The sequence below is a fragment of the Fulmarus glacialis genome, unplaced genomic scaffold (assembly GCF_000690835.1).
Source record: "Fulmarus glacialis isolate BGI_N327 unplaced genomic scaffold, ASM69083v1 scaffold44219, whole genome shotgun sequence".
NCBI lineage: Eukaryota > Metazoa > Chordata > Aves > Procellariiformes > Procellariidae > Fulmarus > Fulmarus glacialis.
Window position 1 is genome coordinate 61,892 of NW_009236153.1, and position 14,830 is coordinate 76,721.

Genomic DNA, 14,830 nt, shown 5'->3' on the forward strand with positions numbered 1-14,830 from the left:
GCCAAAGAGACACTCAGAGCACACATTGGGAGGAACTGAAACTAATGAATAGAAGCCTGAGAGGAGTTACTTTTGTGTAAAGTGCTGGCTGAAAAAAACCAACTTGGATCTATGAGCAAAGGAACTCCTGTTGTTTAATTCCTTCAGTGTTCATGGAAGTAGTACATTGTCCATTCTTTTTTAAATAATCAGAGTTGCAACATGGGCTTCTCCAAAGAGGAACTTTTAGGAAAGTTACTGCAAATCAGCTTTGAAAATAAGTATGTTAAAATTGCATTAAACTTCTTTGTGAGGACACATTTCTTAAAGACTGAAAAGGCATTAATTTGGTGTAGCATAGCTCACTTTGGTAGGGACACAAACAGAGCAGACTTAAGGTCATATTTTAATTTTGAAGCAAAATATCCTCAGACACATTTAAAACCATTTAACAAATCCGTATCTTTTCTTGATTTGGATTAACTATCATAAGTGATGTGTGCAGACAAGCACCATCTTATCTGATCCGTAATTAATTTTCCTTCATACCTAGAAAATCTGCAAGATCTCAAAAGATAGCCATCTGCCAAGAAACACATTCTGGAACTACAGTTCACATGTGGGAGTAATAAATTAATGAAAAGAAAGCTCACTTGCTTGTGCAGCGTAAGAGTCTGCATTTATTATACTGTACCAATGTTCAATAAGAAGCAAGATAACCATTTAAGCTACAAGGACAAACCACTTTCTCACAAAGTAAGTTCCCAAACTTTGTAACTGATAACAAAGAAAATCCTTTTGTGCACTCGCACTAGAACCAGGATTCCCATCTAGAAACAAAATAAACCCATAGAGGAACTTTCACAGCTGCCTAGGACACAGTACATGTCTCAGGAAACAGTACCATCCTTTAAGAAACAGTAGGCCTAATGTGGCCATAGTATACATGTGAACTAGAACTGTTATTTCTGTATTTTAAAAAATTTTTTAAATTCTTACTAGAAATGGTTGAAACTTCTCAAAAGAAAAAGATGTACACAAACTGGCTTTTAAGAGATGATATTTTTGTAGATTTGTTTTCTATTTAAATTTAAAATCAGGACCAGAAATTGCATCCTCCTCTTTACTCTTTCCTCCTTTTCCATTCTTCTCAGGACTAAAATAGGAGAAAGGAAAAAGAAAGAGAGAAAAGCGGAAGCCCTTAATAAGCTAGTGGTGCTACACTGGATAAGACTCATGGTCTACAATGTCAAGTACCCTTTTTCTGACAGAGAAATACTCAGACTTATTAGACTAACACAGTTTACAACAACTACCACTACACTTTGTAGGAATAAGAAATTGACATACCTGGAAAAACATTATCAAGATACCAAGAAAGTATTCCATACAGAAAAGCGTCAAAAAGCATCATTTTAATGGAAAAAAGAAAACTATATTCATCTCCTTCCAAGGGACTGGTTCTGATGTTACCCCACTGTAGGCCAAGACCTTGCTCTTCATAGCGTGACAAGTATTCTGTACCGAAACCAAAAGCTACTTGAGAAAGCAAACTCTGGAATAAAGGAAAAGTGACATTCAACTCAGAGGAACATTTTGTAAACCAACCACAAAAAAAAGACGACCTTTAGGGTCTGGACTTCAAAACTTGATAATGCTTAACAAATGATCAGGGAAAAGTGATTTCACTTTTATGTTGGACTGGGATGTTTAATCCTCTGAATGGCAGCAATTCTAAACAGTATTTAGCCATAACAGACTGAATTCAACCTTGGCTGTACGTTCTTTATCTGCTAGGCAACCTTCCCAGCTTGTTTTTTTCCATTAATGTCTCTGTTCAGAAAATACTATAGATGCATCTAGAAGTTTGCAGTGTACACCTTTGCCTATCTTGGAGAAACAAAATATTTCCTGAGTGCATGGGGCAGAGCTACTATGAGTAACATGACAGTAAGTACACCAGATGCTCAGGATAAGGAAAACCACAACCATTCCCTCCCCTGGTGTGTCTGCTACCTAGTTCTCACACAACAAACTAATAAACCAGTATAGTATCCAAACATCCTCTTCAATGTTGCATTGCAAAAACAGAGAAAGAAGTAATACAGTGCTGTTTCACAGGATATGTAGTTCAGCCAGGAATACCAGACCTTAGGAAAATGAGGGGACAAGAGGGATCCCAACAGCAACTCTCAGTGAGGAATTATAGTGTGTTAAGTGAAAAATGTTTGGTTACCAGCAATACATTCATTGTTCAATTACTTTACTTGTCCTTAAAAATTTTTATTTTTCCTTCAGGCCCCCTACACGTGCACACTCCACCCCTTACCATCCCTTGTAATTACCTCTTCTTCAGAGACTAACCTTTGAACAACAAATATAAGACCAAATGTATCAGGAACAGAGAAAAATATTAATGGCTTCTGGCCAGCAAATATCCTTTCTTACACAGATGCCTCCTCCTTCACTTTAAGGTGAGGAAAGAGTTGTCTTTAGGCTTAGACTGTGTTTTAGTCTCAAGATTCCTTCCCAAATCAGAACCTGTTGGAGGTCAACCCTACTCACTTCCTGACTTAATGACAGGATCAAGTTTTGCACTTCATTGCCTTAATTGGTAGAACTAAAAAAGGTATATGCTAGGTCTGCATAGTACATCAGTTAAGAAAGCTGATTCATAGCCATATTTACAGTTAGTTATAGCTTTTGAAGAGTTTTGTTTTCTTTTTTCTTTTTCATTAGATTTCCTAGTGCAAGAGGAGAAGGCAGTACTTCTCTTTTATCTAGGTTGTTAGAATGCTCAGCAAAGATGGGAGACTGGATTCAAATACCCGCTCCCCTTCCCGATTCATTTGGCAACAGAAAATCAGTCTGAATAATTTTGTAAGTTCACATTTCCATTTCAAAAAACAGCAAGAAGTTCCCAGCTCCACTGAATTGTTAAGTATCTTGCCTATTATGGAAGAGAACCAAGAAGGAAGCACTGCATGGAAAATGTCTACAGCTTCTTAGATGGAAGATATTTCTTAGAGCTTTGGCACCTGGGTTCAAATCCTAACTCTACGTTCAGCTAAAGAAGGAATGTGAACCTGAGGTCTTCTCATCCTTAGATATTACCCTGTTAACTAGGTTATAGCACATGAGAAAGATAACTGTCCCCATTTTGTGAATTGCCTTTGTATTTATTAAACAAACCAGAAGCTAAATTTGCTTTGACTTACAAGGAAGTGTTCAAAACTTTTTGAACATTATGCCAATTTCTTTGCATTCAAAAAGTAAAATAAATTTTATTGAATTTTCTAAAAGCCATGAAAATATCTCTTGGTCACTAGGCCTGCTGAAGGTTCATTCACTTGCAATCCCTAATTATTTGAGAGAGATTCAGAAGTCTCCCTCTCTGAATCAAAAAAGCAGAGAGGAAGAGGTGTGCAATGCTTTGTTACTCATGTATGCACAGTGAGAAGGGCAGCAAAATTTGAACCCAAAGATACCATATAATCAGTGAAAGGCTTACTGCTAGGATCTTCAGATTAACAGTCATGCGGTCTTGCCAGACAAAGCAGACAATATGAGGCAGGTACAAGGTGAAGTAGATGACTCCACTGCAGGCAGCTGCCAGATTTGCTTTGGAGAAGAGGGTGCTGAATAAGAAACACTGCATTATGGTGGCTGTGGTGAATGTCAATAGGAATAGAAAGAAGAGAAGTGGACTGCTATAATGTAGTACTTGTCCGCACTGTAAGCAAAAGGAAAATGAAAAAATTTAGAAGTATTGCCACTTTCTGAACTAGCAGAAAATGTCAGAATTGCCATTGACATGTAACTGTAATGAGTAATAAGCCAGTCTTTCTTACCTACTATGACTTCTAACTCTCCCAGGCAGTAATGTTTCAACACCTGAAGTCATTACAATAACAAATCATTCATCTAAGTTTATCCTGCTCCTGGATTGTGACTTCAGGTTAGCACAATAGGCTGTGGAGTTCATATTCATATTTGATGACTGAATTAAGATCATAACTGATTGAAAACGGACATTCTGTCCCTGTCTTAATAAGCAAATGATTCCAAGCAAGATGTGCCTGCTTGGAAATTCATACATTTTAAATAAAAGTATTTCAACTATCATAATAAATTTTCATTGATTTCTTCTCATCTTCTCCTCAGGCCACTTGCTCAATGTGCAGGAAAGACAATGTAAGGAAGCCTGACAAAATGCATCAAAAAAAAAAACCCAAACAAACAGGAAAATTATAAAGCTTCTGCACCTAAACGATATTCAAACTCCAGAAGGGTATCACAGCTGAGGAATCCAAGTGCAGTTTCTCAGAGATCCTTGTGTCCTAACTAACCCACTGGGTGAACTTTTATTGACCTTTCTTCCTTAGAGCTTTTGTAGATTAAACACTCCCTCTCAAGAAGAGCATGGACTGCTGCTGATTATCTATTTACTCCTAAAAAACAATGTTGAGACCTATTTATTAGGCTCAACTTTGTTTTGAGCCTTATAAAAGGCTCAAATAGGTCTATAAGGCTATAAATAGGTCTCAGCATTGTTGCAATATCCCACTGGGCCTCCGAGACTGAGACCGATTTCTTTATCAACTGACACAATCTCTCATAAGAATATATTTACAAAGGTGCCTCACACTGGCATAGTGAAATCCAGGAAAGGAAGCAAATTATAGGTATAAGCACATTCCTCTCTGGTATTAACTACCTCCTGATTTTTAATTAAACCAGTGTAGTGAATAAAGTAAGCTTTCTCTATCCACCCAAGCTGTAATGGAACCACAAGGAACTAGAACAACTCATCAGGGCAGGCTGATAAGATAGAGTGGATTGAACCCTAACTATGCATTTATACCAATACCAATTCCCCACATCAGAAAAGATGCAAGGGCATTCTTCCTTATCAAAATACTACAGATTTATAGAACTAAATAGAGCAGCTAGGACGAGCTTGGTTCTCAGGTAACAGAGATAAGAGGTAGTCCTTAGAGACAACATCCAAACTGTCCTGAAAGGTTACAGAAATTACAGCAATTCTGAGTCAGAGAAGCGAAAGTTTTTTTGGGTTTTTTTTTCTTTTTTTTCAGGCTGTCCTGAAAGTTCTGTCCTTGCAGTCTCTTTTTCCAGTGACATAATTTCTATGCAGGCAAGCACTGAATATTATAAATGAATCGCATATGGTGAATTACAAGATTAAAATTCTTCATATTATGATCCCTTTTATTTAAAGCAACAATTGTCATTTATTGGGAGATTTGCCTCTGTCTACAGGAAATACAATATACAGAGTAATCAGCTTCTTGTAGTGTTCTATGGGGAATCTCACAATAAATCTTACTAGTGAATTTATCTTTCTGTCTCTGCCAAGTGCTGATGCTGTCATGAGGTCTGCTTAGAAGAATGTGCCTGCTACATGCTGCGATCAGAACAGGCCAGCAGCCATTCCCATCTCCCTATGAATGGCTACTATTTTTTCTCAACAGCAAACTGGTATCAGCAGTGCAAACACAACAGTGAGTTTTTGAGAGTGGCAATCCTTACCATGATCAGTGCTGTGAGGAGGAACGTGCTCACAGACATCATGACGAAGCTGTCTAGGAACCAAGTGCACCAAATCACCCCATTAGTTATACCCCTGTTCTTCATAGCCTCTTTCAGATGCATTTCCTTCTCCAACACTATACTCTTCACAGTCATGGAAACTGAGTATATCCAAGCTAGCACCATGAAGATGGGAAAGGCGCGGTTTAAGGTGATCATGAAGCTACCAAAGCAGGAAGGGAGAGATGAATTAAACTTAGGTAAAACAGAGAAACATTGTGATGAAAAGCAAGAAAGAAAAGGAAAAGGAATGGGGGATAATACATTTATTGAACATGGGACTGGAAATTCTCAGTCTAAACATTAATAACACATTGCTAGTGAACTTCACAAGCAACCTAAATATTAATGAACTAACGGTTGCTGCACTCCCATGAGATAGATAAATGTTCTATTTTACAAAGAGGTTCTAAGGGTTACTGAAGGCTACAAAACATGTGGTGGCTTATGAAAATACATCTCTCTTCACAGTGAATTGCCATAATGCTTTTACTATGATGTACAAAGAATATTTTAAGACATATGCTAATGTTAACAATTTGGGAATGTCACTGTCTTTTTACACTCCCAAGATTCACTGGCAAAAGAATTAAACAAATTAAGCATTAAAAGCATCAGATGCTGCCAACAAGGCTGCTGAAATTCATACAAACCATGACCTGGGGAATGCGTTAGGACTGTCCCACATGGTACCACTTCCAAAACGACAGTACTGGGACAGGCTGCCTTTCACGTACTGTGATGAAGGCACTGCTCCCTTTCTCCATTCCTCCCCCCAGACTCTATGGCTGCTCAGCCCTGGCAGATGATCTTTGGTGAAGCCCTGCCGCAAGTGTGCTGTCAGGGTGAGAAAGAGATTTTGGGGTGAAAAAGCTGAAAACATTTTCTATGAATTTGGGATTGCAATTTTTCAATGAAATTGCCCTGAAAACCAAATGGACTTGATTCTTTAAAGGCCAAAAGCTTAGAGCTGCTAAAAACAAAAAGGAGCAAAAAAACCTTCAGCTTCCTAAATCTGAGCCCTACAGAACTATGTTTTTGCCATATGCTATCATAGCTACTCCATTGCCAAAACAAATGTAAAATCTTCACTTTTTCCAAAAATTCCTGAAGAGCAATCTGGCCTGCCAAAACAAAGCCATGCTTTTGTAGAATGGCTTCAGGTACACTGGGTTTTGCCTGTTGGTGGACACATGTAACCCAGTACTAGGCCATGCATAGCACAACATACATATTTACCATGAGGATGTGCTTGCTTCACCTAAGCAGCCTCTCTGCAGAGGCCATTGCTAGGTTTGGATATCAGCCCTGAACTGTGTGTGGCTGCTGCAGGCTTCAGAGAACTTTTGCACAGACGGGGTTTCTGCCTCTGCAGTATTCTCAGTGGAGAGGAAATAAACAGCAGGCTTACCAGGGCGACATTTTGTCAGGCTAACAGGTAACAACTGATGGGAATAACAAGTCATATTATGTATATCTGCAATCTGCCATTATCTGAAGTACTAGCATTTGCCTGAACAGAGCACACTGACAGAACTATGAAATTATTTCTATAGCGCTTGTTTTTTTTTTTTTGGTTGTGTGAGGTTTTTTTGTTGGTTTTTTTGTTTGGTTTTTTTTGAGTGAAATGTATACCAAGACAGTTGCAGTAGCACACATTGCAGCATTGCAACAGCCACACTGTGAACAGGGAAGAGGCACCACTTCATAAAATATGGAGCGCACATGCTGGTTCAGGCAGTGCTAATGGAGGTCCACAGCCCCACTGCCTTCATGTAGCCATGAAATCTCCACACCCAGGAGCACAGTCTCTTTCTTTTTTTGTTACAGAGCAACAAACCACCTCTTTCTCTTTTAGTTTCTTTATTCTGCAAGGTCTGTAGGTATCTTCAAGGACCAGAAACTACAGCTTTGGGTACTGGCATATCTAGATATGATTAAGTCTAGGGTTAGGGTGGTAATACACTTGAAGAGACTGGGTTGTTTGATTCTTCAAGACTTACAGAGATAGCAAGAGAGGTACCAATTCCATTGGGACAAGCATTTTCTGTTCAATTTTTCTTTAGAAAATGATTCTTTGGATATAAAGAAAGCTGGGTTTTAGAGATGTAATTAGGGAAAAGCAGCTTACTATACTTCAAAGGATTCTGCACAGTTAACTGAATGATGCAGTGTTTGTTCTAACACGGGTCAGTGCTTTGTGTTCAGTTTTGCTACAGGCATTGGTCATATGCTATAGCATAAGGCTTAGTTTTAGTTAGATAAAAACTTTTAAAAAGATCACATTTTTGCTGGGTCCTGTGTAATCACAGGGGTAGTTCCAGGGTTGACATTGTTAGGGATCAAAGCATTATAGTTGGGGTGCCCTGTTGACAACAGATTCTCATGTAATCAATGTGAAGGTTTAGGTTAGGTTATTATTATTGCCTGGAAAAGTAAGGCCAAAAAAACCCCAGATTATTTTTTGGATTTTGTGTGATATGCAAAAATTGGAAGAAAACTGCTGCTTTTAAGGGGCCAGTGTTTTGTGTTCATTTTAGGTCTGGACACTGGTTGCCTGAATGCAACAAAGGCCAGGATTGGGATACGGGGTAGAACCTTGGCAGACAGCTTCTGGAGTCTGGATAAGGAAGAGAACAAATTCATTCAGTGATGTCTCAGTTATTGCTCTTGCATGTATACCTTTGGACTAGGATTAGAACTGGTGCTTGAGAGTCTTAACGCACCCAGCCATCCAAGTATTCATCAGAATTAAGATAAACCGCTTTTACTCACACATCATCCACAAAACATGGATATGGCATTTGCTGCAGATAAATTCCTAATGGCACTTCAGTGTTGGTCTGGGTCTTTATAATCCCATGCTCAATCATGTCTTGGAGGTATGCAAAGCCTCCCCAGATATAACGTAAATCATCCACAGGATCAGCTCTTGGACCAGGATCCCAGTACCTCAAAAGAAAATTCACATGGAAATAATTTGGGTAAACAGTGGCTTTAGGGGAGGGGCAGGAGAGGGGAAATTAATAAATTTTAAAAATCTTAACTACTGAAATTGTAAGGGCACTGCTTGGAGTTGTCTTTTCTAGATTTTGGTCTGTCAGACCACATTGCTTGAGAAAGTATATGACCTGGAAGGTTCTTTCATTTCCTTTAATTTTTTCTACACTGACACAGAATAGCAATTTTGGCCAAAAATGTACATAAATTAATCATGTAGCAGAGTAACTGTTCTAGAATAGAAATAACTGTATTGGAATACAGTATCCTTGGAGATTGAACTGGAACAGCTGAATTGCAACTACCAGACATCATTATATTCCTCTATGTAGACAACCCTGAGAAATGATTTCTGCTATCCCTTTAAGTGAGTCCATTTGAGGGGGACTTGAGGAGGAACAGCAGAGAAGTTCTGCTGTCCAGGTGGAGGACAGCAAGGTCACAATCCACATAGGACTTCCTTGTCTGCCTCTCCCAGTGATGGAGCCAACTAAAAACTTAAGCATGTTAATGAGTAGATTCTGAGCAGAGTCATTCCCTTTGCCATGTACCCGTGCACCTACCCACTGCTTCACCTAACTATCACAATAGTGATACCACTTGTGTCAGTACCTGGCAACTAGAGATGGATTCTGCACTGCATTACATACTAACTATGGGTGAATACAGTTGAATTTAACACATATATCCAATGCAGGTTCTAATGTCCTTATGTCTCTCATAGTCATGTTATGGCAGGCAAGAACTGAAAAGGAACCATCGCTTACCTGTCTTTGATTTTGTTTGTTTTCTCCACTGCATCTATGTCCATCCGGATCTTGTACTTCACAAGTGGTGGAAGACTGCTGGTTGTAGGCTCTATATCTGGAAAAACAACACCAGCCCAGAATTTGTTTTCCTCCAGCAGACGAAGGGCTTGATGAGTCAGTTGAGTTTCATCAAGATAACCTTCAAATTTATCCAAGGTCAAGCACTACAAATAACCACAAAGAAAAATCGCAATAAACTAGTAAAAGGTATACATTAAAGCAAACATCAGTGGTTAAAAACAGAAAAGGGAGGTAGGTTCATCTGAAGTAGTTGCTATTTTCAGCTTTAAAAGCTTATGCTGAAACTATTAAAAGGCTCTCTCCTCCTTCCTGAAAGCTTCCCCATCCTTTGTCTAATTCTTATGACAAATTCAAAACACACAGCATTATCAATACAAGCTCAGAAACATCATTGTCCCTAAAACGAACTGTAAACCTCAGATTTAGCATTGCTGTGGTCAATGTGAGTGGATGGAATTATTTTGAAGCAGTTTATTCCTGTTATTTAAGGATTGCCTCCTCCAAGCTCAAGAAATGCCCATCCCGACAAATAAGAAATCAAGCAAGCGTGGCCACTAAAACAGGAGCTGCTGTTGCAATTTAAGTATGACAGGGCAAATTTAGATGTACCTGTACAAAACGTATAGCCAGTACTAGGTTCAGCCAAAGCCTATGGTGCCACGTTTACTAATTAGATAGAATGAAATTTTTTTTTTAAATATAGTTAAGCCACTGTAATCATTCAGCCATGGAAATGTGAACTCTGCCACTTGAACTATACTTGGAAGGTTCCCTCAAAAAGGCAAATATCTGAATTGGAAGGGCTAAAGCTGCAGCACAGATGAGATCCCAGTTTCAGGAACTGTCTCCACAGTCTGCATCCAGGAGATAAAATTAAGTCAGCTATAAAATAAGTCTGGCCATAAGAGCTTTTTTGCAGTCCAGTTGAATCAAAACACTATCCTTTTTCAAGTTTTGGGACATTTTTTTCAGCCTAGGAAGTGCCTGACTGAACACCAGGGAGCTAAAGGATGACTATTCCATAAGAAAACCACATTAGCCATGGACTTCAGCTGAAAAGCACTTTGCAAAGTGAAGCACTGGCAGAGTCAGAGCATAAATTTGAATCTTAAAGTCTCTTAGGTATCTAGGCATTTATTCCTATTTAATGCCAGTCAACTAGTCAACTGATCTTAATGATAATATTGTGTCCTTACTGAATTCTGACATGTGATTGATGTGCTGGCTTAAGTTAACATGCTTCGGCTATCTCAATAATAAAATGTAGTTTACCCTTCACAGCAAACTGCCTTCTTTCTTAGTCTCTGTCATTATTGTGAAATATATTATTATCAGTCCATATACAAGACACCAAGTCATCAAAATCTAAGCCCTTCATGTCCCCCCATTTAACACCTACTTAACAGGCATTGTAAGACAAAAAGATTGTGAACACTACAAACTCTATCATTAGTTATCTGTAAAATTACAGACTTATGTTTGTATATTTAGCTTCTGTCCTTCAGAATTGGCAAGACATTACCAGAAAGTACAAGTATTTAACCTTCTGACGGACTGGGAAGATACTTATTGAATTATCTTACTTCCAGAAGGAAATTCCAGGAGGCTAATTTGTTTGATCTTATCTTCTTGATCATCTCTTGCAGGTCAATAACCAAAAATTACTCCACATCAAAGTGCTCATGCAGGCAACTTGTTATTTAATGGGCAGACATCTTAAAGACTCCTTTATTTATCCCTGTGATAAATCATGCTCTGTTTCCTTTACAACTTGAAGTATCACAGTTTAATGGGATCTATATGAAAATATATTTTTAACTGGCAGCAAAACAAAACAGTGCTTAAATTGGTAACTTTATTATTTTGTAGCTTTACTCTTCACGGTTTTTGCAAATGTTAATTCTCCTAGTTTGCCTTACAAAATTAAACTACATAGAATTTCATATCAGAAAGCAAAATAAGGCAGAAACACCTTCTGGTTTGTATGCCAGAAGAGAAATCAAATTAGACTGATGGCTCAGGTTGTATTAATTTTTTTGGATATGTTTATCCCACAGAGTTAACTGAGTTCTGGAACTCAGTTTAGTTCTTGCCAAAGCGTCAGTGTTTCCACAGCAAAGTCCTGCTGTGTAACTGTGTCTTTGCAGTGTCTGGAGGACTATTTGCTGTTTCTTTGTTATGAAGAATTATTTTTAAGGTACTTGTTGCAGCTGCAGAAGAACTCATGTAGCTTTCCAGGGGAATCTGCGGCAGTGGCACTGGCAAAGTATTGACAGACAACTGATCTTATCTAGATTTTCACTGCAGAATAGACAGTGTCTGGACTAAGCTGAGGAGCAGAACAGGCTCTTATCCAGAGGTCCAGTCAAGGAAGCAGCAAGTGTTTAAAACAGAAAACACAAGTGCTTATAGATCTTCTGCATGAGTAGAATGAAACCAAAGCTTGTATAAGAACATAGACTAAGACACCAGTGCTGCAATAATTCACACCATTTGAAAGTGAAAAGAGATTTTATATTATAATCTCCTAGCCAAAAGCTAGAATTTCTCTTAACATTAATTGCATTCAAAACAAAGGCTGTATGCTCTACCGAGGCTTTTTTTCCCAGTGAATTGCAACACAGCTTGTGCCTTCATAAACCTCACTATATCAAAATTCATTAATCAACCACTTGGGGAAATTTATTTCAGATCTTTGCCCAGTAATTATTTAACAATTTAAAATGGTCCAATGAAGATGGGAAAACCAAAACTAAAATACTAAGAACAGGTTTGGAAGATAAACCCAGAAAATAATAACCATAAAGAGGTAACTAGGTAGCGCTCTCATAGCTGTTCTATGGCCTAAGGTAATCAAAGGGAAGAACAGGAAATTCTTGGGGTAGTGAGGATGAGCAGCCACTGCATAATTTGTGGGATTCTCAGCTGAACCACAGCTTGCAACAGAGATCTGGAGTCTCCAAAGATAGTTGCTGGCAGCACACCTCTCCTCATTGCATGCTATGGTAAAGAGTAGGGTGTCCCCAAAAGGGAAATATTTGTTCTCATTGTGCTTGGCACAATGTGAAAACATTCTCAAATGCTAACAACTCAGTGTAAACAGCAGACTTAAAAGAATGAGCTCGTTACAAAGAACTTTAGGACACAAAGATTGTTACCAGGTACAGTAACTGCCCTGATATTGTGGATGTCCCAGCACTGACCTGCTGCAAGCAGTATATTTCACTCAGCTTGAATAAGAAGTAATTCTGCTAGCATGATGCAAAAAGATCATGGGAAGAATCAGCTGTGTGCAAAAGCCTTATTGTTCCCTCTTGTAATAGCTACAGGTAGGCAGATAAACTCTCAGTTCCTGACTTCTTGCAGGGGATTAATGGTCTTTTAGACTGAACTGGATTGGAATTAGGAGAGCTAGGCTTGGTCCTGTGGCCTATGACTAGTATCAATTTTCTCTGTGAGCTTGCGGTTCAAAATATTTAACCATTGAATAATAACTAAAAATTTACTTTCCTTTCAGAGATGCTTGTAAGATGTAGTTCATCTCTATAAAGATCCTGACCGTCATATGGCAGATGCTAAGTGTTGAGTTCCCAAGTATTAATATTACCGCCAACAGCAACAGTTTTTTTAAACTCTTGGAGTTAACCTGCAACATTGCAAGGTCCACTAGTTTTGCCTGGACTCATAAGTTTACAAAGAAGAGTTGGCATTTCATTTATCTAACTTTGCAGGAACCCACCCCATCTCAGGTCTAGTTCCAAACACATCTTTATCTGCAGACAGAAATATAGAGGATTAAAAAACAAAAACAAAACCAAAAAAACCCACCCAACAACAAAAAAACTCCTGGTGTCACTTACCCAGCTCTGGGAAGGAATGGATGCAGCAGTTTGCCTAGCCCTCTTAAAAAATATAACCTTTTTTGCACTGGACTTAGTCTGAGTCTGACAAACTCATCAGTAAGTTAGATTGCCCATACCAGAGTAAACTCTTTCTAAAAGTATCTTCCAAAGTATTTCTACAATGTTTTGATATTTTAATCTACATTTTTAGCATTTTTCATTACTTCACCTCAGTTCCTGCACTGTGGCTCTCAAAAAGCCTCAGAGAGCCCCACTAAAAACACAGCACCCTAGAGAAGGGGGGTACAGATTCCAGGAAAGACATAGACATCTTGTCAGAAGTGGCTACACAACAAGTGGAAACTCCCTCATTGGTTTCTATGGAATTTTGATCAGGTACTTAAATGAGGGACTTACCAAAAAACTATTAGCTTCTCTGGTCCTGGTCTTGCTGAAATTAGTGCCCTGTCAGTTATTAGTACTTACAAAAAAAGCTTCCTCGAGGTTTTACATTCACTTTCTGCCTCTCAGCATCAAATGTGTTCAGACATTCAACCAACATTTTGAATATAGCATTTGGGGATCATGATATTGAAGTTTTTTTTTTTTATAATAAGTATTCATGTTCTTGTACTGCTGTATTATTTCAAAAACATGCTTTTAATATTGAGATTAAATTTGAAACAAATGAAGATATCTTATGATTTTAACCTTCTTGTCTGTTGCCACAGACTCCAAATACTGCCTACCCTGCTTTAAGATATTCTCTATGAGTATTCCCAGCAGTGAGAGGGCTGACCTTACCTCCAGATACTGGCTGAGCAAACGCAGAGCTTGGTCTGCAGCACTGAAGATGTTCCGCCAGTCAAAGTCTGCCATTCCCTTCTCCCGGCTCCCTGGAGACCCATTGTGGAGAAAGTTGATTATGTATTCAGCAGTTAAGCCTTCAGCACCCAGTTGGCTGTTTAAGAAGTCCCTCACTGTAGGGTGCTTCAGAGAGTCCTAAGGAAACACATCAGGACAGCTTCACTGCAATGATCCTCTCCACATGCCCTGTTTAGCTAGAAAGGTTTCCATTTCCGTAGCTTGCTCTGAGCTATGAAGTAGTACAAAAGGGCATGCTAAGGAATTAATTTTATAAATGGGCAATTGCATAGCTGAACTGGAGGTGATGGATGGATGAAAAGAAGTTTACCCTTCACTATTTATTGCATTTTTCCTTATAAGCAAGAGGATAAATGCAATAAATGTCTAATCTAATAGAGAAGAGTGTGGAAAAAACAATGTTTTATCTAGTATGAAGTCCTTTATAAACTTTAACTACAAATATTACTTGCAGCTGATCAAAGTCAGATCTAACAGATGTGGAAATAAGCAATTTCCTAAGGTAGTAAATTGCTGGACCCAGCAAAAACATGGTCCTACTGCCTTCTTTGCCTATGCAGAACCCAAGAAAATCAAGTTGTCTGTTCTCGAAGGACATTTTGGAGACACAGGGAAGCAACGATTGCTGCCTTTTTTAAGAAGTCATTAGCCAGATTCTAGAGAGTGTCCAGATCTGAGATTTTG

The 14,830-nt window shown here is 38.6% G+C and overlaps 1 protein-coding gene across 1 annotated transcript in view; it reads right to left on the reverse strand.

Annotated features, from left to right (window-relative positions):
• Nucleotides 1-14,830, reverse strand: part of ABCA4 (ATP-binding cassette, sub-family A (ABC1), member 4) — a 74,221-nt gene that overhangs the window by 38,425 nt on the left and 20,966 nt on the right. Inside the window, exons 11-16 of the mRNA XM_009586267.1 lie at nt 14,066-14,263; nt 9,357-9,562; nt 8,365-8,541; nt 5,530-5,752; nt 3,491-3,712; nt 1,330-1,534 (exon numbers count right to left, since the gene is read on the reverse strand). Coding sequence (XP_009584562.1) covers nt 1,330-1,534; nt 3,491-3,712; nt 5,530-5,752; nt 8,365-8,541; nt 9,357-9,562; nt 14,066-14,263 — 1,231 coding nt within the window. The remainder of the gene's footprint in view (nt 1-1,329; nt 1,535-3,490; nt 3,713-5,529; nt 5,753-8,364; nt 8,542-9,356; nt 9,563-14,065; nt 14,264-14,830) is intronic.